Consider the following 27,525-nt stretch of genomic DNA (forward strand, 5'->3'; position numbering starts at 1 on the left):
TAGGAAACATGGTGCCCTGGACCATAGTGTGTGCCCAGAGTTTGATGAGGTTGCACTCCACCTGAAGGACCAGGCACACAGTCTGAGGGATTCTCCTGGACTTGCTGTTTTCTAGGAAGTTGCTGATGGAATCTGTTCCCATAAATAACTGATACATAAGATGTTACTCTATCGGGAGAAAGTGGAGCTGACCACAGTAGTCCATGCCCTGATTGCATCCCAATTATGCTACTTTAACATGCTGTATGTGGGGCTGTCCTCAAACACTGTTCAAAAGTTTCAGCTGGTACAGAATGCATTCCCCAGTTGCTTTGGGGGGCCAGATGACTAGAGCACATAACACCAATTCTACACTTCCCACTTTCATTACCAGTGAGTTTTCAGGCCCAGATATAGTGTTGGCGGTTACTTTTTAAAACCTAAATGGTTTGGGACCAGGATATCTGAAGGGCTATCTATATTTTACATGAACCTGCCCAACCCTGATATTGGCCATAGAAGTCCTGTTTGTAGGTCTGCCTTTAAGATTCATCAGGTTGGAAGTGGGGGGGAAACGGGGTCTTTTTACTGGTGGCCCCATCACTGTGGAACTTACTCCCCCAGGATGTTTGTCTTATACTCAGTCTGTTTGTATATAAGCAGGCCTTAAAACACACAATTGTTTTTTGCAGCTTTTAACTGAATAAGACAGTTGGTCTGTAATTTTAATGGTTGCTGTTTTTATCTACCGCATTGTGTTGGATGATTTAATTGGCTTTTAAAATCTAATGTTTTAAATTGTGTTTATAATTTTAGTTGTGGGGCTGCATGAGAGAACCTAAGCGAATGGAGGCTCACTTTTAGAATGGAAAAATGTCCTGTTATTCTAGCTCATTCCATGCCAGGGATCCTGAGTTCTGGGATTTCTGTTACTTGTCACTTGATAGCCAGAAGTCAGCGAGTCACAGCTGTGTACGTGCTTGAGTCAGGATGAATCTGAATTGGGGGTTTATGTTTGTTGGTCTGGTTGATATGCAGTAGCAAAAACAAAGTACTTCTTATCCTTCCTTAGAAGACACCCTCACTGCCATAAAAAATTGGAATGAAACATGGACATTGCCATGATGATCCCAAAGTACGTGAAACACAAGCTAAGGAAAAGCATATATTTAATTGAGCCAATGCAGGTTGATATAGAAATATGACTTGAATTTCACAAAATTTCACAAGCTAGGTAACTCCTTGTGTTGGATGAACAGCTCTGTGAAACTCAATAGCTTATATGTTCCTTTACCAATTTTCATTAGCCCAATATAGATACAGTTGCACACACCCCTAACTTCCAAGTGGTGTGAGATTCCAGGGGTTCCAGGCACTTACCCAGGGTTCATGTTTCCTTTCGGGAATGAGGCACAGCTGAGTCCTTAGGATATATGGTTTATTTACACATATATACAACCTGAGCCTGCTATGCAGGGGTTCACACTATTAACACCATTAACACCCTGAATGGGCATTGTTTCTTTCATAGCTGCAGCAGTGGATTCAAGCAGAGATCCATCATGGCTCTCGGTCACTCTGCTTGCTATTTTGCTTCTCGGGCACATCACTGCTCACTCTCAACTCTAGCTTTTGTCCTTCTCACTATCTGTGAGTGGAGGGAGAGGCCCATTTGCCATCTCCCACAGAGTCCCTTAATCCCTCTTAATGGCTCATCACCCAGGCTATCAACTCACAGAAAGCTAGCTTGGATTGATTAGCTTCTAACACTTGCTGAATCCAGGGATTAGAGAGGCCTGGCACCCACAAACTCATAGCAATACCATTTAACCTGCATCAGTTGCATGCAAAAATGTGGGATTGTTCTTATTTTGGGGATTTGTGATATGGAACGTGCTGAAAATAGCAAAGCCATCCAAAAGGAAATTACAGCCCCAGACTACACATCAGGGTTGATGATTGTGCTAAAATGATACTGCATGAAGCAGAAAACTTCCTTACTCTTGATGAGCGTCCGTCCCAACAGAGCACTGGATGGGGAACCAGTGGCCCTCCAGATATTGTTGGATTCTAACTCTCATCTGCCACAGATAGTATGGCCAGTGGCCAGGAAAGATAGGAGTTAATTGAATTACAAGTTCTTCAGGCAATTAAAGGAATGGGTCAGAGGATGTAAAGTACACCTGTTGCAGTGGAAACTGATCTAATGAGATGTGCAAGGGCCTGTTGGCTCATTCTAAGCATTCCATCCCCAGGGCTTTCCCTTCACTGTTGAGCTGGAATAGAGTAATCACAGGTACAAGGGGAGGAGCCAAATAATTATTTCAGACAGAGAAGGATAGATGAACTGTCATTAGTATGCGAGGTGAGATTCCCTAGAAGCAGTTTTCGCCAGTCAGTGTTTTTCCTATTGTCCTGCTCAAACCTCAAGATGGGCTGGGGAGGTCCTCCTGGTAATTCCATTACTTGTGTATTGCCCTGTTGTTTAGGGTTGCCATAAGACCGTAATTTTCCAGACATTCCCAGGATTCAGCCATTGGAAACAGTATCCAGGTGGAAATTGCTGAAATGTACGGGCATCAACAACTTTGGCCAAAACAACAACTTTTGTGTCTGGATTTTCAGTTTTTGAAATATGGCAACGCTGCTGCTGTTACTTGCCTTGAGATGAAGGGCTTCGTGATGAAGGGTGGGATATAAGTAAAAGAATAAACAAATTTAAACTACTAGTACTCAGCATGAGATCTAAGATGGCATTGCGATGTACTAAGTTTTGTGTGTGACTTTGCCACTTGAAGCTGCTCTTATGCCAAATCTCTCCACTGTTTTTTAAGCTTGGGGCAGATGGGAGAGAATTTGAAAATGTATTCAGGAGTTTGACAGTGGGATTTGGCCTTTGGACATGCAGATAACACATGGACTTTGCCCTGGATTATGGCCTAGTGTGGTTTTTTTAGGGGTTATACTCTGCCATCAGAGGATCATTCTGGGGCCCATGATAAGTGCTGGCTCAGATCTATTTTAAGACTTGTGCCTTTACAACTAGAGCTCTTATTTTGGAAAGAACAAGGCGTTGGTACATGGGGGATGGGATGATACTCAGGAGGGGAGCACAGGCAAATGTGGTTTGCATCAAATAGTTTGTGCCTAAAGCGAGTATTTGTTGCATCCTACTCTCCCCTTAGAATTTATCCCATCATTTGCCAAGATATGCAGGGTGTCATTTTACAGTGGAGATTTATTTGAATTCTATCACTTTCTCTTCCAGTTTTATCGTTAGTAAAAAAAATAAAAAATCGGGGTAAGTAATAGTGATAATTTTTTTTTAAAGTACATTTGTTAATATGTTTGTCAATCATAATCCTTTCTGCAGACAGCATCCCAAATCTGAATCTAGAGTCTCCTCCAATGGATTTGGGCATGTCAGACCCAACAGCCTGGACCACTGCAATGAATAACTTGGGGATGGCACCAATGGGAATAACAGGAGATCCTCTTTTGCCTGGTAGGTTGTGCTCTTGGTTTGGTATCACCGCTGCAAGCACGCAATGCTTAATTTTTCCAGTGGAGTGTTAAGGGGAGTAAATGTTCAGAGAACACACAAGATCCATAGCCTAAAATGGGTGGGGAACCTCTGGCCTGTGTCTGATTAGGCCTGTTAGGCCTCTTTATTTAGCCAACAAGGCCATTTTCAGGGAAGCCATGCCCATCTGTCCTACATCTATTGGAAGTCATATATGATGTCAGTTATGGGGTAGGTCAAAACTTGGATTATCTGAAAGGGTGTTTGCAGGTTTCACTAATCAGGTGATTGGCAGCACCTGCAAAGCACCCTGCAAAATAGTACTTTGAAAGGATCTTTGCAAGACTAGACAATCAGCTGAGTGCTCTGTCTACTTGGCCCTTAGGAGTGGCTGCGATAATAAACAAAAAACAGCTCTGCAACTTTAAAGCAGAATCTGGCTGTGATTGGCCTGATTGGCCGGCCCTCTTGTATGTTACCAAAAAACACCTCCACTCCATTTATAGAGCTGTTAAGCACTTTTTTAAAAGTTTCCTAAAAAAAAAAAAAAAGGAATTGACTGAATGAATGGATTTATGCATAAGTACTCATGCAGCACTTCTAAAATTAAAAGAAGGAAAGGCAGCCTGGAGTGAAAGCGGCAAAACAGATGCCTGAGCCAGCTTTCAGTGTGGTGGTATGCATGACTGTCATTTCAGTTACAAAACTGGGAGGAAGTGAGGCTAATCTCCCAGTGTTGGGATGTACTGTGAGGTCTCTTTTTCTTCAATCCTGCCTGTCCACATCTTTGTCCTCCTATGCATGAGAACTGGCTTTTGTGGGATTATGTGGGCTGCCAAATGGCTCTACTTTATTATGTATGCTTTATGTATCTCTCAGGTCCTTTAAGTTTTGATTTTATTGATGGGGGAAAATCTGCTTTCCTAGTTAGAATTATTGTGCAGTTGCAGCTGAAACACTCTAGCTTGATGTCCTCTCTATTTCAGACTTCGACCCTGTGCTTGGAATGATGACTGGGATCCCACCAATCAGTCCCTTGATGCCTGGCTTGGAAATAGTGCCACCACCAGTGATTAAGGAGATCATACATTGCAAAAGTTGCACACTCTTCCCGCCTAACTCAAGTAATCCTTGCCATAATTCTTGCAGTTGCACTGGGATCAACTGGTAACGATTGAAAGTAAAGAGGGACATCTGATGAATTGTCTGGTGGATGTTCAGATCATGGAGGGAAGAAGAAGCTCTTTTCCCAACAGGATATTTTTTATAGTTTGGCCAAGCCAGAATAGCTTTTAGATTGCAGAGGTGGCCAGGACCACCTCAGCGGGAGTGCTGGGAGCCTCAAGCATCTTCACGTCCTCAAGGAGTGAGGCCATCTCTGTACTACCCTGCTGTGCTGCTTGCTGATTCTGTCCACTTAATGAGAGGCAAAATGGAGAAGCAAACATTACTGGTTAAAACAGCAGTCTAGAGGTGGTTATGGGGGAATCAGTGGCAGGGAGAACCAGTGGCAGTCAAGGATCACAAGGGCTGGTGTCCAGTGACTTCTGGAGAGTTGCGTGACACCCATCCCTGGTCTAGAATGCCACTTGATGAAGGGAAGGGAGGTAAGTGCTTAACTTCCCAGAACTCAGCTCTAGTCTGCTTGGCAGTACATCTCTAAAACTTTCTAGTTGAACCCTCTCTGTTTTAGAATATTTTCAAGGTCAGGGAGTAATTGGAAGAGGAAGCTATAGAGATGAGGTTGCAAATCTTTTTTTAAAAAAATAAGATTTTCGACATCATGAAGGGCGAAAATCATGGCAATGCTGATTGTGCAGTATGCTGGGCTATAGATTGGAACATGAAAATGCATAAGACATTTTCCAAATGGAAGCCTAGTTTTGCATAGCTGTTGCTGCAGGCTGCTAAACAGCAAGCAGTAATAAAAAGAGAACCCAAGTAAATTTTATAGACCCTCATTTTCCCCTTTTTATAAAGCTGATGGTATTGTGTCCAATGGTATAAGGGTGTTTGTATTTGGCTGTGCACTGTTCTTGCAGTTTATTTTTAGTGTGAATCTAGCAGTGAGCTGTCGCCAAAAAAAGAGGATCTTTTCTTCTTTGGGAAGCATGCTGTGCTGGAAAGATATTGATTTTTGATATTTTAAGGCTGGCAGGATATAACTTTGCCTGGCAAGGTTGAGGGCTTATCCACACTTCCATTTGCCCTGCCACATTCCCCTGGGAAAACCTGCAGGGCGAAGGCAAAACCACATGGGGCAAGTGGAAACATGGGGCAAGTAGATCTGTGCTTTCTAGGCACAGGACATGTGGAAGAGGCCAGAGCTGGCCAAGCCTTCTGACACTTAAACACAAATGCGCAGCAGTTGTTGTCGGATTGTAGTTGAATACCAGATGTCTTTTGCTTGTGGCATGGTTATGTATCATATTTCTTGTTGTCCTTAGATCTGCCTCCTCCCACCACAAGGGAAAGACCTCCTGGATGCAAGACGGTATTTGTTGGAGGACTGCCAGAAAATGCAACAGAAGAGACTGTTGTGGAGATTTTTGAGCAGTGTGGAGAGATCTTAGCGCTTCGGAAGAGCAAAAAGCACTTCTGCCACATCCGTTTTTCTGAGGAATACATGGTGGACAAGGCTATTTATTTGTCTGGTAGATATTGTTTGTCTTTGCTTTTGACTCAGAGATAATTTCTTCTGTAGAGTTGCAAAAGCCACATGCAGTCATGTCTGTTGTGTCCCCTTCCATTTTCCCAGTTGTACAGTCATCTCTCACCAGTTTCAGTTATTTGGCTAAGGAGTCTTTTAACTTCACTATAACATGCAATGGTGACACAGACCATTGTGAATAGCTTTCATAAATTTGTCTAATAAAAACAGAAAAATGCCCAATTCCAAAATTCCAACAAGCTAAAAAATGTCAGCATGAAACAACAGTAAGGAACTCTTGTGAGCTGCACAGCTCACGAAGAGAGGGAATAATTCTAGTGCAACAAGCAGTGAGTCTCTATGATTAATGATGATGATGATAGTTGTTGTTATTGTTGTTGTTTGTACCCTGCCCATCTGACCGGGTTTCCCCAGCCACTTTTGGCAGCTTCCAGCATATACAAAAACATAATAAAACTTCCCTATACATAGCTGCCTTCAGATGTCTCCTAAAGGTAAACCTTGTATATAGTAGTTACTTATCTCCTTGACATCTGATGGGAGGGCATTCCACAGGGTGGGCACCACTACCAAAAAAGGTCCTCTGCTTGGGCTCTGAGCTAGATCTCAGTGGCTGGACTTAATGACAAGGGTGGAGGCGCTCCTTCAGGGCCTGAAATCTTTATAATACCTGCTGATTATTGAAAACTACCACCTTTTCAAACTATCCAGAACCAACATGGCTTCTTTGGAGAACTTTGGAGGTTAGCCTCCCTTCTGGAATAACGTGTGTTGTCCAGTCAGTGTCACTGTACCCTATGAGAACCACCCTCCAGAGTTGTAAGAGGGATCTGGCAAGGCTTCATCAACTTAACAGAAACCGCAGCAACCTTTCACCTGATGCTCACCCTTCCCATGTAGCTTACTATGTGATGTTTAAAGGTAAAGGTAAAGGTACCCCTGCCCGTACGGGCCAGTCTTGACAGACTCTAGGGTTGTGCGCCCATCTCACTCAAGCGGCCGGGGGCCAGCACTGTCCGGAGACACTTCCGGGTCACGTGGCCAGCGTGACATTGCTGCTCTGGCGATCCAGAGCCGCACACGGAAACGCCGTTTACCTTCCCGCTAGTAAGCGGTCCCTATTTATCTACTTGCACCCGAAGGTGCTTTCGAACTGCTAGGTTGGCAGGCGCTGGGACCGAGCAACGGGAGCGCACCCCGCCGCGGGGATTCGAACCGCCGACCTTTCGATCGGCAAGCCCTAGGCGCTGAGGCTTTTACCCACAGCGCCACCCGCGTCCATGTGATGTTTACAACTTAGCAAATATTGCAGTTACAATTTCAAACAGAATTTACCTGAAGTGTTTTTGAGCAGTGTAGCTGGCCTGCATCATAGATGTGATACAATCATTGATAAATCAAACATATTTATATGTGTGGATGAGCATGCGTAGCAGTTGATGTTCATTTCTTTATCCAGTTTGAACACAGATGTTATTAAGCCTGAGTTGTAGCTGTTCACGTTCCCTCTGATAGGTGTCTCTGGCAGTCTCTGGAGACAAAGCAGGCAGACCCCCATGTTGCAGATGGGGGAAACAGAGAAACAGTCTAATAATAATAATAATAATAATAATAATAATAATAATAATAATAATAATTTTTTTAAAAAATAATTTATTACTTATACCCTATCCATCTGGCCGGGTCTCCCCAGCCACTCTGGGTGGCTTCCAACAGGATATTAAAAACACAATAAAAGATCAAACATTAAAAACTTCCCTATCACAGGGAAACTGCTAATGGTTGTTTCTGTAACTATCATTGCCAGGTTATCGCATCAGGCTGGGCTCCAGCACTGATAAAAAGGACACAGGGCACCTACACGTGGATTTTGCTCAAGCCCGGGATGATTTCTACGAGTGGGAATGCAAGCAGCGGATGCTTGCCCGGGAAGAGCGCCATCGCAGAAGGATGGCAGAAAAACAGTTCCACCCTCCCTCCCCACCTCCTGTTGTCCACTATTCGTATTATGAGTGCAGTATTGTTGCTGAGAAGCTAAAAGGTACATAGGGCTGTAGTATAATGCCCCAAACTGGCAGGCTGTTGCATGAGGATTGTGGCAGGTGCTTAGGAACATAGGAAGCTGTCCTGTACCCTATCAGATGAGTTATCTGTTTCTTACCCAGTACTATATACTCTGACTGGCTGTGGTTCTCCAGGGTCTTGGAAGAAGAAGGATCTTTCTCATCACTTCCTACCTGATCCTTTTAACTGGGAACTCTACCCAAGACATTTTGCATGCAAAGCAGATGCTCTTCCACTGAGATGTGATCCATCCCATATAGACATACAACAGATGAGTACATTGCAACTGTCTGTGGAGTTAATCTCATCCACCACAGCCTTTCAGAGTTTTGCCTTGCTTGGGTGGATCATTTCATGCAAATTATGCAAAACAGTAGTATTAATTAGACTGTTGCTTGTTACCTGAACATCTCCAAGTGACTTAAAAGGTAAAGGGACCCCTGACCATTATGTCCAGTTGTGACCGACTCTGGGGTTGCGGCTCTCATCTCGCTCTATAGGCCGAGGGAGCCGGCGTACAGCTTCCAGGTCATGTGGCCAGCATGACTAAACCGCTTCTGGTGAACCAGAGCAGTGCACGAAAATGTCGTTTACCTTCCTGCCAGAGTGGTACCTATTTATCTACTTGCATTTTGATGTGCTTTCGAACTGCTAGGTTGGCAGAAGCAACGGGAGCTCACCCCCTCGTGGGGATTCGAACTGCCGACCTTCTGATCGGCAAGTCCTAGGCTCTGTGGTTTAACCCACGGCGCCACCCGCATCCCCCAAGTGACTTAACTAATGTTTAATACATAAATGTAAATACATTATACCATAAAAACATAACAAAAGAACCCCCATAGCAGCCACAGGAAGCCATGGCAGAGCACTAGTAACGAAACAATATCATTTTAGCCTATCAAACATCTTACTATGTTTTTGTGTTTTAAACTCTCACACAGGGAGCGATGATTTAAATAGTATTACTTGCAAAATTCACCAGTGCTTTGTACCTGAGCAGTGTTTCTCTCTTGGGTCAGATGATTCCAAGTTTTTGGAAGCGGTGCAGACACTGCTGGCCTGGATAGAGCGTGGGGAAGTGAACAGACGGACTGCAAACAACTTCTACTCAATGATCCAGTCGGTCAACAGCCACATCCGCCGGCTTACAAATGAGAAAGCAGTCCATGAAAAGGAAATGGAAGAAGCAAAGGAGAAGTTCAAGCTTGCACTCGCAGGAATTCTTGCTCAGTGTAAGTGTTTGGGGCTTGCAACCAGGATTTCAAAGTCTCACTTGATGGAAATGTACCATTTTTTGTTTTCTTTTTTTCCAGTTGAAGGTTGAACAAGAGAGAGAGACACAGATCCGGAACATACATTCCCTTTATTAGGAAACATATTTAGGTTTATTTCTTACAAATTTCTAAACCACCATGCTGCATTCGTACAAATGTCAAAGAAAACCAGCAAACATTTTAAAAAAGGAAAAAGATAACAAACCATTTAACAGATAAAATGCTGGATATTAAAATTAATTTTAAATGAATGAAAGGTTACCAGGCCATAAATGCTCAATGGAAACAATAAAATCTTACAAAGCTTCTGGAAAACTATCAAAATCTTATTCTGATAGGTTTCTGAAGAAAAAATGGGCCCCAGACACAACAAACAAAAAAGCCCACGAAACTCCTACTGTGCACATTTTCTTTGGTAAACTAATGGTACAGTCTGGAGAGCATTCTTGGGTGATTATTAATGGGATGGGACACAGGAAAGAACATGGTAGTGAGCCTTAGTAGATGTCATGTGCTTGCAGCATACATACTGCATCAGGAGACAGACCACCTATTTCTGCACCAGCTGAAGCTTCTGAATCTTCTTTGAAGTGTCTTCTTAATTTCTGTTCACACTCGGGATGTGCAGGTATTTTCTGCCTTAGTGATGTTCCTACCTGCAGGCTGCTCCTGTGTTAACCACAGCCTTGTACCTTTGGCGATTGCTGAGAGGCTTAGGCAACAAAGGTAGGTGTATAGCCAAATCCCTTATCTTCCTGTTCCTTTGAGGATCTACAGATCATCTTACTAAATGGGAGATTTAAGCCTTCAAGGTAATGTAATATTGCTGCATTTTTCCTTTTTTGCGTTACTTTAAACTTTATGTACAAAACATTTGATGCTCTTCTGAGCCCTGGGAGTGTTCTGCAGTTTTCATTGCCCTGTTATTAACCAGGATCCATTTCCAACCAGGAGATTCTGTTCCTATTGAATGTCCTGCAGAGCTTTCTCTCCTTCATTCTCTGGAACTGAGTAACTAGCCAACCAAGTCCCTGGCAGGCAGCAACCGCCTCGCAGCTGGGGAAGCTGACACTTTAGCAGCCTCCTGGCCTTGATAGTCTGATTTTAAGGTCACCTTGTTATGTATCACAGCACAGTGTGACCATTCGTCTCCTGAGTGTACCAAGAGGATTCTGCAGTTTGCTTAGTGTTTGTTTTGAATTGTTTTATTCTGTTAACCTTAAAAAAATATATTGGTCCCGGATTCCAGAAGGAGTTACAGTAAGTAGCAATTGGGGGGGGGGGGGACCTCAGACCTGAATCCTGCCATGATGTTGGTGCTGGTCAATCTTTAGCCAGGGTAAGAGCAATTCAGTAGCCTCTCCTTGTTCAAGCCAATCACCTGTGGCTATGGGATGGATTTTTAGCTCCTTTCAGGGAAGATAATCTTTCACAACTAAACCTTTTGGCTTGAAATTTGCAGGAATATGTTTTGGGAAAGGACCTGTATTACTTTACTGAATGTGGGGCAGCATATCATACTTCCCACATCACCAGCAGGGCCCTACTCTGGTGTTTAAAATAACATTCCATCCCGAGGAAAACTATGCATTGTAACTTCTCATATAAGCTGTGCAAATATGTACATGTGGCGATTTTTAAAAATAATCTAGTCATAAAACTGGTTCTCATGTAATGCTAAGCCAAATGCTCAGCACAAATGCATGAGTGTGAGGCTTTTCAGAGAGGATATCGCTGCTGCTGCTACACACCTTCCCTCGTTCTGCTGCTTTACTGCTCTGAGCTAAGCCATGGTTTGGCTCAGTGTGTTGACTGAACTAAGGTTCATGGTTTGTCTAAACCTTTTGGCTAGAAATTTGCAGGAATATGTTTTGGGAAAGGATCTGTCTGCCCGGACACTGAGGTCCAGCGCTGAGGGCCTTCTGGCGGTTCCCTCGCTGCAAGAAGCCAAGTTACAGGGAACCAGGCAGAGGGCCTTCTCAGTAGTGGCGCCCACCCTGTGGAACACCCTCCCATCAGATGTCAAGGAAATAAACAACCATCTGAATTTTCAAAGACATCTGAAGGTAGCCCTGTTTAGGGAAGCTTTTAATGTTTAATAGATTATTGTACTTTAATATTCTGTTGGAAGCCGCCCAGAGTGGCTGGGGAAACCCAGCCAGATGGGCGGGGTATAAATAAATTATTATTATTAGTCTCGATCAAGACAAACCATAAGTTGTAAACCCAAGAACAGCCCTTGCTGTTGTTTGTCTGGAGTGAGACAAGCTACAATCCTGGGTTCATCACATGCTGAGCTAAAATGATGGCTTAGCTCAGAGCAGTGCAGCAGCAGCAGAACAAGAGGAGAAGTAAAGTGGCTGTGATTTCCTCTCTGGGAGCCCATGCTAAACCATTGTTTGCCTTAGTGTTACAAGCAAGCCAACCCATTGGGAATATTAAAGCTCCACTGGAAGTCACACTCCATTTCTTTTTGGCTTCTGAGATTTTTCCAAGTCTATTATTGTGGTAGTAAGGACTAGAAACGGAATTAAGGTAAGATTCAGTGTGCAGGATTTTGGGTCCAGTACTTATTTGCAGTTACAGATTTATGGAATACACCCAGAGCCCTATTTATGACCCAATGTTTGTGAAGTGGGGGGGAAATTGTCTCTCTGTCTGTCTGTCTCTTTCTCTCTGGCCAAGCATCTATTTCTTTTTACATGAGTGCTTTTCTTCCTCTTGAGTTTTTTTAAGAAACTCCTTTTTTGAGTGTTTAGCGTCACCCTCCTCATCAAGACAGCTTACTCTGTTAACTTGGCTTCTGCCTGATTGGACGTACAAACATATCTTGCCTGTTGTGCTGCTTTGATCTCCAAGTTCTGTGGCTCTGGCTTCTTCCTGAGCACCATCTTTCTCAGCTATGGTTCCACCCAGCAAAGCGTCATAAGAAAAAGATTCACTGGACTACCTGCCTGATCCCGCTCTCTTACTCCTTTCTCTTGCCCTCTCTGGATGATATTGTGGCCTGGTTTTGCCTGCTGATTTTGAAACTGCAGTCGAGCAGATAGTGGCCGTGTACCATTCTGCATCCAAACAAAAGGCTTGGGACCATTTCACGAAAGCGCAACGTAAGAACATCAGCGTATGGTGCAAGCAAGCTGAGGTTGGTACTTCCTTTTACTTTTCGTTAGCTCCTTTTGGCCAATAGGCTTGCTTATAAAAGGATGGATTTTTCCAGCCTTGCTCTGGAAGGTAAGTAGCAACGCACATGGAGCTAAGTTCATAGCAAAACACAGCACGAGGGAGTTCAGGAGAGGAAGAGAACAGACATTGGTGAACACTATTAAGAAGAAGCTCAGAATTATAGTGGGATATGAATGAAGCTCTTTAGAAATAGTTGTACTTGCATTTTTGGGCAGCATTATGCCCACTACCTAAAGATAGTAGCTCTGCTCTCTTCAGTTCTGAGGGCAGCCCTGTATAGGGAAGCTTTTTAATGTTTAACATTTTATTATGTTTTATATATGTTGAAAGCCACCCAGAGAGACTAGGGTGACCCAGTCAGATGGGTGAGGTATAATAATAATAATTACTATTATACTAGGGTGGATTCAGGTGCTTTAAGACACACACAATAGTCATAGAAAAACTTAGGTAGCTAGAACCATGGCAAGGAGGTCATCATCTGTAGTCTCTAATCATCTGAATGTTAGCTGTTTGGGAACATGGAGGGAGGGTGTCTTGCTGGTGGGCCTTCAATCTGATCTGCCAGGGCTCTTTTTAGGTTAAATGGCTGGAAAGATGTGGCAATGCTAGCATTAGCCATGAGGCTGTAACAAGACTACAAATGTCCCACGTGGGACAGACACTATGGAGACAAGAGCAACTGCGCTGGGTTCAAGTTGCAGATGAGCTTGGGTTCATGTGAATAAGTATTCTTAGCTGTAATAGTTGAACAAAGGAGCATGGATTCTCCTTCCCTGGATGCTTTCTCTCTCCACACATTTGATGAGACCAGATGAACTACTGTCAGGTATGATTTAAAGAAGTTCTGCTATTGCAAGGATTTGACTCTTTGACCTATTCTGACTCTAAATTCTGGGCAACCATGCAGTCTGTCTGCTACTGAAGCCCACAGCAGAAACGGTGAATGTGCCAGGCATAATTTGAAGGAAGCTCCTAAGTGGTGGTGCAGTATAGAATTATGAAGAGGCTGAGTATTCTATATGATTTAGAAAGGGCTGGGGATTGACAGGCTTGTTTAAGAAGATCCAAAGAAGCTTTAAAAATGTTCAGTCATGCATTCAGTTGTCAGGCATGCAGAACTGAGAACATAGGAAATGAAGACTGTCCAAGTTCTTCCCCAGAAATTTCTGGTGTTGGACTCAAACTCCTATCAGCACCAGCCAGCATGGCCAATGGTCAGAAATGATAGGAGTTTTCATCCAACAACAACTGGAGGGCCATAACTTTGCCATACTGCCTTACAGTAAGACATACTTGCAAATGATGTAAGGATTCACATGAAACCGTGGTATAGCTTAGTACTCAAACACGCCATAACTAACATTGATATAGAAGGGCAATTTTTAAGCAAAGGTGCCTTTATGTCTGGCCTTGTTCAAGAGTCGTGCCTGTGCTACTCTGTGTGATTTCATAGTTTGCTCATGATTATTCTGGATCACAGTGATAAATAGTTGGGGTGAGAAGCAACTGGGCATGTGTTAAACTGGTTTAAAATACAAATATACAATGAGGTTCCTTGCAGTTTGTGGCAGCTTCAGGTAAGTAATTGTGATCTGGAACATATGGCAAGTATTCTGCACGATTTTATTGGTAGTTTCGTAACTGGAGTAGAATAACACAGGATATAAATAAATGAAATTTAGATCCTGTCCTGCTGTGCCTGCGGAGTAATTGGCACGCTTATTCCAAAACCATTTTCATTTATGTTTATTTATAAAAACGCTGCTATCCTGCCTCTCTGTCTTAACGAATCCCAGCAAAGCATAAAAAGCAACTAAAAATGCAACAAAGAGAATTGGCCCAAACAGTAGTATTGCTTATGATCTTGCTGTCTGTCTGCCAAGTGCTCTGTGAAAGGGCCATGTTTTTGCAGAGTGGCAGGAAGCTGGCTTTGATGGGGCCAGATTGGCCTCCGTCTGGAGAGCAATTCCACACCTTTGGTACTGTAAGATAAAACACCCTGTCATGCATAGTCCACCTACTTTTAGTGGTTGGGTAGGGACGTATTAATAGAGAGTTCTTAAGGACCCATGTCTTGATGGCTTTGATTATCTGACATTAGCAAACATTTCAGCACTTTCCAGTATTGATCTGTCTTCATCCCCCCCCCCCCAAAGGAGATAGTGTGAGATGGAAGCCATAATATGGAGTTTTGGGAACTTGGGAAGAATGCTGCCTACTTTTTATTTTATTAAAGATTTGTATTGTGTAACAAAAGTACATATAGTGTCTCTGTTTTCAATTCATAGGGTCCTTTTCACAGTTCAGTTACATTCAGTGTCAGGAAAAAGAAAGGGGTGAGGGGAGAAGGAAGGGGGGTATAATGATATTTCGTTCTACTGCATGGTATTTGTGCAAGTTTTTTTGTGTAAGCGTCACATAAGTAGGTCGTCATTCATTCATTCATTCCTTTATTTTTGTTGGTGCTTTTAATGTGGAAGGTTGCAGGTTCAATCCCTGGTATCTCCAGTTGGAAGGATTGTGTAGCAGTAATGGGAAAGACCAGGGCATTCTGGCACCTCTGTAGTGTTGCTGTTCCCTGGCACAACTTTGCTGCCTCTAAAAAAGCTCAACAAGTTCCGGCACCTCTTTTTCCAGGGGGGAAAAAAAACCCTGGGAAAGCCTCTTCTCTGCCTGAGATTCTGAACAGCTGATGTTAGTCAGTGTTAGCAATACTAGGCTGGGTAACATAAATCTAGCATAAAAGTCCCCAATGCCCTAGGAGCAAATCATTCCATCTCTTTAACCATCACACTTTTGTCTGGTTGTTCATTTCTGTTTAGCTGCCATTTGGCTTTTCTGTGTATTCTGGAACTGCTATTCACTTATCCCCTTGCTACAATAGGACCCTCCGTAGTTTGCATCTGTGGAAGGGGCTGGGAGTTGGTGGGATTTCTCTCCCTAATATCCAGGCAATAACCAAAGGATAAGCCTCTTAGGTTTCCCCCACCGTTTCCTTCAAAATAACCATTTTTCAGACAGACTGCACTTCTACCTTAGAACCTCACTGTTGCTAAGATCTGGTGTCCCAGAAGCTCAAGAGTTGAACTGGGGTGGCTTTAGTTTACATCATTCCCCAGCCATGTGTATAAAGAATGAAATGATCATGAGGCTTGTTTGAGTAATTAAAATTACTCAATCCTCAATTACTTGAGGATTAAAAAATGGACAAACATAAAGCATTTTGTTCTCTGAATGTGCTGTGCAAGTTACAATATTTATCACCAAGGGGGAGTTGCTTTGAATTCCATGCTAATCTTCCCCACCCCAAAATTCTGTGAATGAATTTTATCAAATTGCACAAATTAGGAACTTGATAGGTTTAAGTGTCCAAAGCTTGCCATTACCAAACACAAAGTCGCTACACTTCTCCCCCTATTCCTTTTCTCCTGGTACTTCCTGCAGGTTCTTAACTGTGAACCAGCATGCAGAGCAATCAGTAGCATTTCTTTTTTTCTTTTATATATATAAAAAATGCTCTTTAAATCATAGGAAATCCGCAACATTCAGAATGATGAGCTGATGGGCATCCGACGAGAAGAGGAAATGGAAATGTCTGACGACGAGACAGAGCCATCAGATGCCAAGGAGATGGAAGAGTCAGGTATGACTGGCACTGTGTTGAAAGGAAGCCAGAGTATTCAAGTTCAGGGGTGAGCAGTATTCAAGCATGTGTGTTCTACTTACCTACCATAGATTCCGGCGTATTAGGCGACTGGGCGTATAAGACGACCCCCCCCCCCAAATTGGCAGCTGCCAATTTGGGGGGTTGACTTATACGCCCAGTCTTATACACAACAGCTTCACTGGGCAGCGGCAGTGGGCGGTGGGCTCTGCGCTGGGAGGAAACTGCCTGGCAAAGCTGCTCAGCGATGCTAAGCCGGCTTTGCTGGGCAGCTTCCTGCTGGCGCAGAGCCCGCTGCCCACTGCTGCTGCCCAGCGAAGCTGCCGAAGCTGCCGCCACAGCAGCAGTGGGCGGTGGGCTCTGCTCCGTGCCGAGAGGAAGCTGCCCAGTGAAGCCGGCTTAGCATCGCTGGGCAGCTTCATCGGGCAGCTTCCTCCCGGTGTGGAGCCCACCACCCACTGCCGCTGCCCAGCGAACCCATACCCGGCGTATAAGACGACCCCCAACTTTTTTTTTTTGTATATAATTTTTATTAATTTTCCAATAAAAACAAATTTATAACACAAACATTAGGAATTCATCACACGTCTTTTTTCTTTTAGACTTCCATCAACATGTCTGATAATTTTCCGTAGTTATTACATATCTTCACATTTCTTCATTTATATTGCACTATGTATATCTTATCTTACCATGTTATTTAAACAATATTTCTACCAAACCTTCTTACAGAGCTTCTTGGAAACGTTATATCATTATCACAAATATTTTTAATATATTCTGTAAATTTATTCCAGTCCTCAGTGAATCTTTGGTCCCGTCGGTTGCGAATCCTCCCTGTTAATCTGTCCAGTTCTGCATAATCCATTAATTTCGTTCTCCATTCTTCAATCGTGGGCATTTCTTCTTGTTTCCATTTCTGGGCCACAAGAGTTCTAGCTGCTGTTACTGCATACAAAAATACTTTCTGATCCTTCCTTTTTATCTTACCACCTAAAATTCCTAATAGGAATGCTTCTGGTTTTTTAACAAATGTATATTTCAATATTTTCTTTATCTCATTATATATCATTTCCCAGAAGCGACGACCCCCGACTTTTTAGAGGATTTTCCGGGGTTAAAAAGTCATTTTATACGCCAGAATCTACGGTATTATTTTTAATCAGGGCCCCAGGTTTTTCAAGCTAGAGTCAGTTACGAAACAGTAGCTGATTGGAAATGGCAGAGCTAGTCGCAGTTATTTCCTGCACTGGGGATCTCATATTTCTAGATGACCTACCTATATACATTGTTTGAGTTCCTGCAGATCTGGATTCTCCCATAAAATCTGAAATTGTAGTTCCACAAAGAGCTGTCTGAGGCACCACTTAATACAGGGGATGGGACCTGTAGAAATTGATTTGTTCCTGTGATGTATAGCCATTGCATTTGCTTACTGTCCCCTGCTGCAAAGCATGCATGGTATCATGCAAACTACAGATCAATCTGACGCAGTCCATACTACAGCTGTGTCATGGGTGCCTACAGAGCAAATTTCCAAAACAGGTGAGACCAGACGCTGATGTATAACACATGTATAACACAAACATCTCCAATACATTTATTAAGGAATTAAGCATATATTTAGAAGATGTTCTAGAAAATAAAAAACCAAATGGGGAACAATGAAGGTCAAACTAATTCCAAGGACAATAGGTGTATCCACCTTCCCATTTTTTCTCTTCCCAACCCCCAGCTTTAATATCTCAAGCAGAAGCTCTGAAGGAAGAAAATGACAGCTTAAAATGTCAGCTTGATGCGTACAGGAATGAGGTGGATCTCTTAAAGCAAGAGCAGGGCAAAGTGGACAGAGATGAAGACATAAGCAAAGACCAGAAATTAAAGATTCTCCAGCAGGCTTTGCAAGGCATGCAGCAGGTAGGACTCTTTCCTGCAAAAGGAAACCACCTCCAATGAATATTTGTAGTAATTGCCTTGTGCCATAGAAGATCTCTCTTCCCCAACAGGGTGCCCTCCAGACGTTTTGGATTCCAACTCCCACAATTCCTGACCACTGTCTATGATGGACGGTGCTGACAGGGTTGTAGTCCTAAACCTCTGGGGGAGGCTGTTCTACTGATGCCTTTTATTGGAGTGAAAATAAATGCCCTTGTGAAGCTTGCAACATGTCCACATGTCCAAATCTCTTTCCAAGGTTGCAACAGGGGAATGATCCCTCACTAAGAAGTAGACTTGACTACAGAGCAGTACTGTTTAGGCTTTACAGTGCCAGAGCCTTCCATGAATGCATTTCTGAAATGTGATTTCTGTTGTAGTTGTAAAACTGCTTCTGTGTGGCTGGGGAAAGAGTTAATCAGTGTGGTTCCATGTGACTGGTAGAACAATTAATGGATCTAATCACATGGACTAGTGCGGGTCTTCTTCACAGAGTTGGCACCATGAAAGGGCACCTAAATTGTTTGTTCCAAGCAGCTGTTTCAGGAATATCCTTTATGTTCCTAAATGCTATGATAGTCAGAGAGACTACAAAGGCTCACTCATCCCCAGAAAGAACAACAGCAAGTGTTTTGGATAATAAAAAAGAGAGGTCCTCTAAAAATGAACAACTCAGGTAGCTTTAACTTTTGTATGCAAAAGTTGTACCATGAGCAATTGGCCCTATATGTAAAATGGGCTGGATGTTATATAATAAATGTTTCTCAATGCCTTGAAGTTAGGTTCTGCCAGAAAAGGAGCTCCGCTGGGAGAGAGGTTGGAATATAATAGGGGATAAGACAGTGGAAAAGTAGATAGAGCAGAGGACTTTATCTAAGAACAGCCCTGCTGGGTCAGACCAGGGGCCCATGTTTTCCAGCATCCTGTTCTCACAGTGGCCAACCAGGTGTCAATTTATTTAATGAATAAATAAATAAATAAATAAATCCTAGTTTGTCTAATATTAGTTTCGGTTTTGTTTGTACTTTACTCAGTGTTTGGGATTGGGTGGCTAAAAATACAATAGATGAAACTATTCTCTTCCTCTTTCCAAGCATCTCCTGAAACTCCAAGATGAATGTGAAAGAAGAGATGCAGAACTGGAAAAAGTCAATGAAGAAAAGGCACAACTCGACAAATTGCTTGAAAGCCTAAATGAAAAGGTAAGATTTGCTCCCAGGTGCTGGTCTTGCTGGCTCTCCATCCTAACTTGGACATAAAGCTCCCTTTGTAACTGGGAGCCCATATTTCTCTCTTACAGCCTAAATCCACCTCACAGGGTAGTTGTGAAGATAAAAAGACTGGAATAGGGAGAACCATGTATGTTGCCCACTATCCTTGGAGGAAGGGTGGGATAAAAATGTACATACATACATAAGGTAAAGGGACCCCTGACCATTAGGTCCAGTCGTGGCCGACTCTGGGGTTGCGGCGCTTATCTTGGTTTATTGGCCGAGGGAGCCGGCGTACAGCTTCTGGGTCATGTGACCAGCATGACTAAGCCGCTTCTGGCGAACCAGAGCAGCGCACAGAAACGCCATTTACCTTCCCACCGGAGCGGTACCTATTTATCTACTTGCACTTTGAGGTGCTTTCGAACTGCTAGGTTGGCAGGAGCAGGGACCGAGCAACGGGAGCTCACCCCGTCATGGGGATTCGAACCGCCGACCTGATCGGCAAGTCCTAGGCTCTGTGGTTTAACCCACAGCGCCACCCGCGTCCCATACATACATACATACATACATAATCTAGGCCTTGCCAAAATAGTCTTGAATTATGTAGTAACCTATTTACTGGCATTGCTATGAACAGAGCAAAGGTGTATGAAGTTGGGTAACTTGCATCACATCCGTTGAGACTTTAAATCTTTTATATGTCAAAAGTCTTGTAGTCTCAAGCCAGTGTTGCATTTCATATCGCCTGCCTGTATGACTTTTCCCCACATAATGAGTTTTTATGATGTTGCTGTTGTTTTTAATTACTAGACACTTCTTTGGGGACTTGCACAAAAGTTGCTCATCTTAAAATAATAATATTGGGCTAGTGGCTGCACATGATTCTGTTCTTGATTGTTAACTCAGCCTTAGTTTGATAAGGTGATGTTTATCACTGAGAGGGGAAAGTGCTGAGTGGTTCAACTAACAAGAATAACATGCTACTGGGACTATGACTTTTTGTTTCTCCAACTGAATATAGCAAGAGCTGGCTGCTGGACCAGAATGGGGGAAAGACTCCAATGATCAAGACCACGTGAGTTTCGTAAGTTTCTTTCTGAATACTTTGACATAGTCTTATTTTTATATTTCCTTGTGAATTCAGGTTCAAATATGGCTGCTTTTTTATTAACCCAGTCCTACAATGCAGGGTAGCAGGCAGTATTTTCATTTGCTTGCCACAAATCCTAGAATGAGCCTCAACCAACCTGTTGAGGTAATGTAGACAATGGTGACAATGGTGACTTTGAGGCATAAAACCATTCTTTTGCCCCTTTCTATTTCTGCACTGGAACATGCCATCCCTATGACATGTGATGCTTAATTCTAGTCATGGTGATTACATGGTTTGTAACAGTTACTGTTCTCAAACTTTATGGAATTGTACCCTTTGTCTGATTTACTAGATCTTCCATGATGATGAAAATCTTGCAACCTACTTTTGGTTAGATTTCTTTGGGCTAATTTAGTTTTAGCTGGCCCTCACCATTTTGTTCCCTTATGGATTATCCCCACTGTGTAAGCTTCCCACTTTCTTAAGGTCTATATATAGCAACACCCTAGACGTCCCGGGCCCTAAGGAAGTTAGATTAGCTTCAACCAGAGCCAGGGCCTTCTCAACATTGGCTCCAGTCTGGTGGAACGCTCTGTCTCATGAGACCAGGGCCCTGCAGGATCTGATTTCTTTCCGCAGGGCCTGTAAGACAGAGTTGTTCCGCCTGGCCTTTGGCTTAGAATCAGTTTGATTCCCTCCCCCTCTTTCTTTTTCCTTTCTCCTCCTGTGAATGTTTTAATGTTGTATTTTAATCTTTTTAAAATTGTATTTTAATCAACTTGTTTTTATTATTTGTTGTTGGCCGCCCTGAGCGGGGTATAAATATAAATTTATTATTATTATTAGGAACTCTTGCTGTGTTAGACAGAGGTCTGCTCAATCTGTCATTTTTGTTTTCAAAGGCAGCCATCAGTTGCTTCTAGGGCAGGCTTCCTCATGCTCAGCCCTCCAGATGTTTTGAGACTACAGTTCCCATCATCCCTGACCACTGGTCCTGCTAGCTAGGGATCATGGGAGTTGTAGGCCAAAAAACATCTGGAGGGCCGGGTTTGAGGAAGCCTGTTCTAGGGGCTTCCAAGCTAGGCAAGGAAGTGATGCTCTTCCCCAGCGCCTGGTATTCAGAGAGAGATACTACCTCTGTGCATGGAAGTTCTGTTCAGCAATGCTAGCCACTGATAGACCTCTTCTCCATGCATTAGTCTAATCCCTTTTAAAAGCCATCTTGAGGCTAACTACCTGTGATGTAAAGGTTTTACCTTCAGTGCAAGATTTTTTCTTTCTTTTACAAACAGCCAGTGTGCCAGGGGAAGGGGGGAACTGGATCAGGCCCATAGTGGGGAGGGCAAGGTGCATTCCCCTGCTGCAGCCTAGATCCCCACACCTGCTGTTTCCATTTGCAGAGAGAAGCTCACATTTGTTGGCTGACAACAAATTTGGCTGACTCTGATTTGCAGTTGTGTGTTTTTCTGAAGAATATTACACTAATTGTGAGCATGCAAAATAAAAATAAAAAGAAGTCAGTGCCCATTCAGGGATGGGTGGGTGTGCATGCATGCATTTGGGAATAATTTCTAATATGTTTTCTCCAGTCCTTTATCCTTTATCCATTCTATAATATTTTTACTGTTTGTAAAGTATGCTTACTGTGCAACATGCAGGATGCAGCTGGTGACTTAATTGACAGATTGCTAGGATACAAATCAGTGCTAGAAAGTAATTATCTGTAATTGCCTTTAGGCCAACGACTTTTCACCAGCTTGCTCAGTGTGCCAGGAAAAGGAGAGCACACTTGAGAGAGGACTCAACGGCAGCCCTATCAAATCAGAAAGGGAAGCTTTGCTAGTGGGTAAGGATCACATTGGCCACGGTATTGTTGAGGCCGGGATACATTCCACACAGAAACATAGGAGGCTGCTGGGCACCATTGGATCATTGGTCCATCTACCTAAGTATCAACTGGCAGCAACCTTTCGAGGTTTCAGGCTGGGACCTTGAACCTGGGACCTTTTGCTTGCAAAGCATGTGCTCTTTAACACCCAGCTACACCCCCCTCTCCCCAAAATATGCCAGCTCTATAAGCTCAGGTGTAAAGGCTCATTATCTTTTGCAGTATGCACAACCTAAATTCATTATGCACTCCAAGCATCTTTATTGTACAACAAATTGGCCTTTCCCCATAAAAGTAAAAACTTTTCCAATGGGTGGGACGGTTGATACAGTCCTGAAGCAAACACAAGTTTATGTGTCAGTATTTTTTTTAATCAACAAGCAGACCTTCTCTTGGTTAATTCCCCAAACACACCAAGCTGTGAATAATTTTGCCAACCAGGCAAAATTGGTTCTGAGAGCTTATTAACAAAGGTGCATCTGCTCAGAAGTACTACTGGGTGTTTTTATCTGGGGCTTGATCCACCCACCAGAAGTGCAGCCCAGTCTGATAACCATTAATGCAGCCTGGTCTGAGTCAGGCCCACATACATAACACCTGATGTTACAACAAATAAGTTGGAGCCCGCAGTGTGAATCTCTCTGCACTAGAATTGGAGAACCTGTGGATCTCCAGATGTTGTTGGACTGCTGCTGATGGGAGCAGGAGGCTAAAAACATATGGAGGGTGACATTCTCCTTCACTAATGACCTGCTGCTTGGGCATTCCCACGACATTTTGAAAAGCCAAAAGGCAGCTTCTGCTCTTCCCCAAAGATGCAGAAATGCTCACAGTAGAGACAAATGTGTTCACTGCAAGCATCTGAGTCCCGGATGTAACTCCATTAATTTTGTTTCTCTAGGAATAATCTCAACCTTCTTGCACGTTCACCCTTTTGGAGCCAGCATTGAATACATCTGTTCCTACCTCCAGCGCCTTGATAGCAAGGTATGTGCCTGCACCTCTTGTCTGATGAGCAAAGTAAAGTTTGTGCCACTGGGGGACATCTTGTGACACAATTAAAAGCCTCCCTAGGCTCCACTTATCATTTGATTTCTTGCTCGCCTTTCACCTTGAGGTCCCAGGGCAGGCTGCAGCGATTTAAAAATTCAATATTAAATATTCAGTTAAAAGAAATTACAGTCAAGAGGTGGGTTCTAAAACATAAAGTATATATCTAGTGTCAAAAGGTAAAGAAGTGTTTCTTCAGCATTTGATAAAAACTACTTAAGGTGCCAGAAGCTGCTCCATGGGCAGGGAATTCCACAGCTTAGGTGCTAACACTGAGAAGGCCCTGTTTTGGGCCCTCCACCCCAGACCTCTGAGGATGTAGGAACTACCAAGTGCCCCCACCCCCCTCTGCCAGTCTTGATACCCAAGAGAATCTGTAGAGAAGGAGGCAATCTTTCAGTTATTTGGGCCTAAGCCATGTAAGGACTTCAAACACTAAATGTGAGCACCTTGAATTTGGTCTGGAAACCAACTGGCAACTAGTTCTGGGGTGTATGTGAATTCTTAATGGAACCGCAGCCAGTAAACTGGCTACTGCATTTTGGACAAATTCAATTTTGCAAGTCTTCCTTCAAAGACAGAACCACATAGAGCACATTGCAATAGGCAGGAGTCCGTTCTGGAAGTTACCAGAGCACATCTCTGTCCAAAAGGGAGCATGGCTCCAAATCAGCTGGAAATGGAAATAGGCACTCTCTACTCACCAAGGCCACCTGAAGCTCCAGTGACAATGCTGAAACCGGGATAACCCCTAGGGGAGGGCAACCCCATGCAGAACAGGCTGTCTTCCCTACCTCCCATGCTTAATGCCACCCACCTGTAGCTGCAACATAAGCCATTACTTAGCACAGGGACAGGGAACCTGTGACGCTCCCGATAATGTTGGACTCCACCCCCCCCCCCCCATGATTTCCGACCATTGGCCATACTAACTGGCATTGCCTTTGGCAGACATTGATTATTATTATTATAATACTATTCAGGAATTATTTTCTTCTTTTTTAAGTTTCCAGTTCAGCAACAAACTTTTAAATAAGTATAACTGGTTTGATAAAGAATGTATCAACCATAAGCAAGAACTTAAAGGTAAAGGTACCCCTGCCCGTACGGGCCAGTCTTGACAGACTCTAGGGTTGTGCGCCCATCTCACTCTAGAGGCCGGGGGCCAGCGCTGTCCGGAGACACTTCTGGGTCACGTGGCCAGCGTGACAAGCTGCATCTGGCGAGCCAGCGCAGCACACGGAACGCCGTTTACCTTCCTGCTAGTAAGCGGTCCCTATTACCTACTCGCACCCAGGGGTGCTTTTGAACTGCTAGGTTGACAGGCGCTGGGACCGAGCAACAGGAGCGCACTCCGCCGCAGGGATTCGAACCACCAACCTTTCGATCGGCAAGCCCTAGGCGCTGAGGCTTTTACCCACAGCGTCACCCGCGTCCCTAAGCAAGAACTTAGAACTTGTCTAAAATAAGCCTCTATCACTAACTCCTAAGGTCTCTGGAAGACCTATTTTGAAATGAAAAACGCTTTTAAGAACATGCTCCTGGAAAAAAAAATACATGTTTTCACAAGCCAAGTGGTCCAAAATTGTTACTGCATTAGAAATTAAAGATACCAAAACCTTTTGGTCACTCCTTTTAAGAAAAGCTACCACTGATTTCCCTAATATAAGTGATGAAGCTTGGATTACACATTTTGTCGCTGTTTTTTATGACTCCCAAGTTTTTAAGATGGAAAATTTTAAATCACCACACAATTTCAAATTACTGTTGAGGAGATGAAAAGGATAATTCTTTCGTTTAAGCAAGGAAAATCCCCTCGTATGGAAGGCATCTCAGTAGACCTGTTGAGATTAAATGTGGAATGGTGGGCCATTAATCTTGTCCCACTCTTGTAACTCTATCAATCACTCAGGCCTTGTACCTAAATTGTGGAATAACTCAATAGTGGTGCCAATTTTTTTTAAAAAAGGTGATAGGAATTGCCAAGAGAATTACAGGCCTATTAATTTGTTACCATGCATAAGTAAAATCTATGCCAAATCTCTGCTTATTAAACTGGAAGAATGGATGCTTACAAAAGGTCTACCTGGTAAGGAACAAGCTGGTTTCAAGGCAGGACCTTCAACTCTTGACCAGTTTCTAGTGTTAAGTCATCTTGTGGACAAATATGTCTTGAGAAACAAACGAAGACTCTTTGTGGCATTGGTAGATTTAAAAAGTGCCTTTGATTTGGTCGATCGTAATAAACTGTGGACCAATTGGAATACCTCGGTATTGATCCATACCTGCTTACATTGATTCAATGTTTACACTCCAGTAACCAAATATATGTTAAAGTTTCAAAAGATGGTAGACTTGCAGGTCCAATTCTGAATAACTGAGGAGTTAGGCAAGGCTGCATCTTGGCCCCTACCCTATTTAATCTCTTTTTATCTGACCTCCCATTATTTCTTCAAAATGTAACCACTCATATTCCTTATTTAAACAATATCCCAGGTTTTTTATTACTATATGCAGATGATGCGGTAATTATCTCACTTTCCTCTTTGGGTTTTAAAAAATATATTTAAGTTTCTCAAACTTTTGCCCTCTTAATAACTTCAAAATTAACTATGATAAGACAAAAATTATGCAATTTACAAAGGGGGAACCCAAAAAATTGGATAATCAATGGACATCTAATACAAGAAGTGAAACATTTCAATTATCTGGGAATTGTATTTAAAAATAACATGAATTGGAACACACATATCTGTGCTGCAATAGCTAAGGCTAAAGTGACAGCTCACCATATTAAATCTCTTTTTTTTCTCCTATAGGAAATAGATATATTCCAGCTGTATTGCAAGTGATTGATATGAAACTTTGTACCCAACTTTTATATGGCACCCCAGTGTGGATTTCAGGTGACCTTAAGAGGTTGGATAAATTCCATGCATCCCTTCTGAGGTCATTATTAGGACTTGCAAATTCTGTAAAATATGAATCAATATGTTGTGAATTGGGAATACTTCCTTTATCAATAGGAGTATGGTTGAGAACCTTGAAATATTGGACCTTCCTGCATCATAGAGCCCTATCGCCTAATTTTCTCCTTTACGACCTCTTAAGTAATAATGTAATTTACAATTTATCATTGATTTGTAGGAGAAAATTGAACTCGGTAGGGCTTAATCTACCTGACTTTGAAAATTCTGACCCCAATGATATTTGGGAAATTATCAGGAAGAATCTTACAGAAAAAAGTGTTATCTCCACTCTTGAGGTTGCAAATCACAGCACTTGCTCTCCTCTCTATTTAAATCTCCCTTTGTGTAGAGATTTTCAAAAGGGATATATGACAAATTTGAAGAAACATGAATTGTGCAGGCTGTTTATGTTAGCCAGATTTAATATCTGGAGGGCCGAGTTTGCCTATGCCTGTTCTAGCCAGTGAATTGCAAACCAAAGAGCAGGGGGGGAAAGGTGGGAGGGGAGAGATAAACCCCTGGAAAGATCGGGGACTCTTTGATTCTCACTTATCTTTTAAACTGGTCTGTGCAGTTCATCAGTAGCAGGTGTGGTGTTTCTGGTTCCTGGAGTCAAGAGCTCCCTAGAGAAACAGTGGACTGTGAGTGACCCAAGTTCATTAGCAGGATTGTGAGTCTGGCATATCTGTTCAGGATACCCTGAAATGTCATCTCACCCAAGGTGTTAAATGTTAACCCTTCATGGTGAACTGAGAGGATCGTCCATTATTTTTTGTCTGGAACTGTTTTCAGTTACATGCTGTTTTTCTTTTCTAGATTTGTGCTAGTGAAGTGGAAGCCCTCATGATGCGACTCCAGCACACTTTCAAGCAGGAGATGAGTGGTGTTGGAGCAAGCCTTGAAAAAAGGTGGAAATTCTGTGGCTTTGATGGACTGAAAACAGCCACATGAACTTGAAGCTAATAGGACTTTGGACCATGGATTCCCCCCCCCCGCCCCCCGATTTCTATCA

General features: G+C 43.0%; 1 protein-coding gene across 7 annotated transcripts in view; it reads left to right on the plus strand.

The window, feature by feature from the left end:
* The window catches only part of ENOX2 (ecto-NOX disulfide-thiol exchanger 2), a 42,085-nt gene extending 14,560 nt beyond the window's left edge, over positions 1-27,525 (plus strand). For 3 of the 7 annotated variants that reach the window (XM_077922777.1, XM_028714492.2, XM_077922779.1), the window contains exons 3-15: positions 3,353-3,484; positions 4,489-4,626; positions 5,950-6,156; positions 7,981-8,214; positions 9,257-9,469; positions 12,550-12,656; positions 16,232-16,343; positions 18,100-18,281; positions 19,394-19,501; positions 20,535-20,597; positions 22,344-22,452; positions 23,396-23,481; positions 27,330-27,521. In XM_077922777.1, coding sequence (XP_077778903.1) covers positions 3,353-3,484; positions 4,489-4,626; positions 5,950-6,156; positions 7,981-8,214; positions 9,257-9,469; positions 12,550-12,656; positions 16,232-16,343; positions 18,100-18,281; positions 19,394-19,501; positions 20,535-20,597; positions 22,344-22,452; positions 23,396-23,481; positions 27,330-27,464 — 1,826 coding nt within the window. In that variant the 3' untranslated portion in view covers positions 27,465-27,521. Of the gene's footprint in view, positions 1-3,352; positions 3,485-4,488; positions 4,627-5,949; positions 6,157-7,980; positions 8,215-9,256; positions 9,470-12,549; positions 12,657-16,231; positions 16,344-18,099; positions 18,282-19,393; positions 19,502-20,534; positions 20,598-22,343; positions 22,453-23,395; positions 23,482-26,363; positions 26,494-27,329 lie in introns of all 7 variants that reach the window. The other 4 variants (XR_013391452.1, XR_013391453.1, XR_013391454.1 and 1 more) reach the window with 4 other exon arrangements.

The sequence above is a fragment of the Podarcis muralis genome, chromosome Z (genome assembly GCF_964188315.1).
Source record: "Podarcis muralis chromosome Z, rPodMur119.hap1.1, whole genome shotgun sequence".
Lineage (NCBI taxonomy): Eukaryota > Metazoa > Chordata > Lepidosauria > Squamata > Lacertidae > Podarcis > Podarcis muralis.